This window comes from Oxyura jamaicensis, assembly GCF_011077185.1.
Source record: "Oxyura jamaicensis isolate SHBP4307 breed ruddy duck chromosome 33 unlocalized genomic scaffold, BPBGC_Ojam_1.0 oxy33_random_OJ62138, whole genome shotgun sequence".
Lineage (NCBI taxonomy): Eukaryota > Metazoa > Chordata > Aves > Anseriformes > Anatidae > Oxyura > Oxyura jamaicensis.
Window position 1 is genome coordinate 1 of NW_023304989.1, and position 1271 is coordinate 1271.

Here is a 1271-nt window from a genome sequence, read left to right on the forward strand (position 1 = left end):
TGGGGGCCCTCGGGGGGTTGTCGGGGTGGGGAGGGGCGGGACGGGGGGCTCCCGGGGTAGGGGGGAGGTCCCGGGGGGCTCCCGACACGGGACGGGGGTCCCGGGGGGGTTCCCGGGGCACGGGGGGTGCCCGACGGGCTCCCGGGGCCGGGGGTTTGGGGAGCGGAGGCTGCGGGGGGTGGGGAACCGGGGGGCTCCCGGGGCGGGGAGGGGCATTGCGGGGGGCTCCCGGTGGGCTCCCGGTGGGCTCCCGGGCCCCCAGGCGACGGCGCCGTCCCCCCGCAGGGAAGTACATCGCCTCCACGCAGCGCCCCGACGGCACCTGGCGGAAGCAGCGGCGGGTGAAGGAGGGCTACGTGCCGCAGGAGGAGGTCCCGGTGTAAGTGAGGCACAACGGGGAACCGGGAGGGGGGGACGCGGACAAACGGGGCGCCGTGCCGTGCCCCGACCCCCGCCCCCGGGGAGCGCGGCGAAGCCAGGAGCCCCCAGCACCCCCCCCCCCCTCCCTCTCCTCCCTCCCCTTCCCGGTCCCGGCGCGCCCCAGCCGGGTTACGTCTCGGGGTCTCGGTCTCTTTCCAGGTGCCCGAGCAATTCTGACCCCCCTTAGCCCGTAAGCCGCGCGCTGACGGTACGTACCCGGCCACCCCCGGGGCCGGCTGCGCCGCCAGGAAGCCCCCCCCGAGGAGCCGGGGGGAGGCGGCGGCGGCAGAGCGCAGGAGCGGGGCGGCGGCAGGCCGGCGGCGCCGAGGTTTGCGGCTCGGCGGGGGCGGCGGCGCCGTCACCGCTTCTCCTTCCGCGCAGGTACGAGAACAAATACGTGAAGTTCTTCAAGAGCAAACCCGAGCTGCCCCCGGGGCTGAGCCTGGAGGCGGCCGCGCCGCCCGGCAAGGCGGAGGGCGGGGAGAGCGGACTGTCCAAGGCGGCCAAAAGGAACTTGAAACGCAAGGAGAAGAGGAAGCAGCAGCAGGAGAAAGGGGAGCGGGAGGCGGACGAACTGATCCACTCGCTGGAGAAGGTCTCCCTCGGGGGGGACGCGCGAGCGGCCGCGCCGCAGCCGGCCTGCGGCGCCCAGGGCCCCGCCGACGGCGAAGCCGCGGCCTCGGAGAAGGCCAAGAAGATCAAGAACCTGAGGAAGAAGCTGCGGCAGGTGGAGGAGCTGCAGCAGCGGCTCGACTCCGGCGAGATCAAGCAGCCGACCAAAGAGCAGCTGGAGAAGCTGGGCCGGCGGAAAGCCCTGGAGGAGGAGCTGCGGGAGCTGGAGCTGGACTTGT

The 1271-nt window shown here is 74.7% G+C and overlaps 1 protein-coding gene across 1 annotated transcript; it reads left to right on the plus strand.

Moving 5' to 3' along the window:
- Positions 1-210: 210 nt before the first annotated feature.
- Positions 211-1267, plus strand: PYM1 (PYM homolog 1, exon junction complex associated factor; the record flags this gene model as incomplete). Its single annotated transcript, XM_035313250.1, has 2 exons — positions 211-379; positions 802-1267. Coding segments are annotated over 2 exons (635 nt in total), but the record flags the coding sequence as incomplete, so codon positions are not given.
- Positions 1268-1271: the final 4 nt, after the last annotated feature.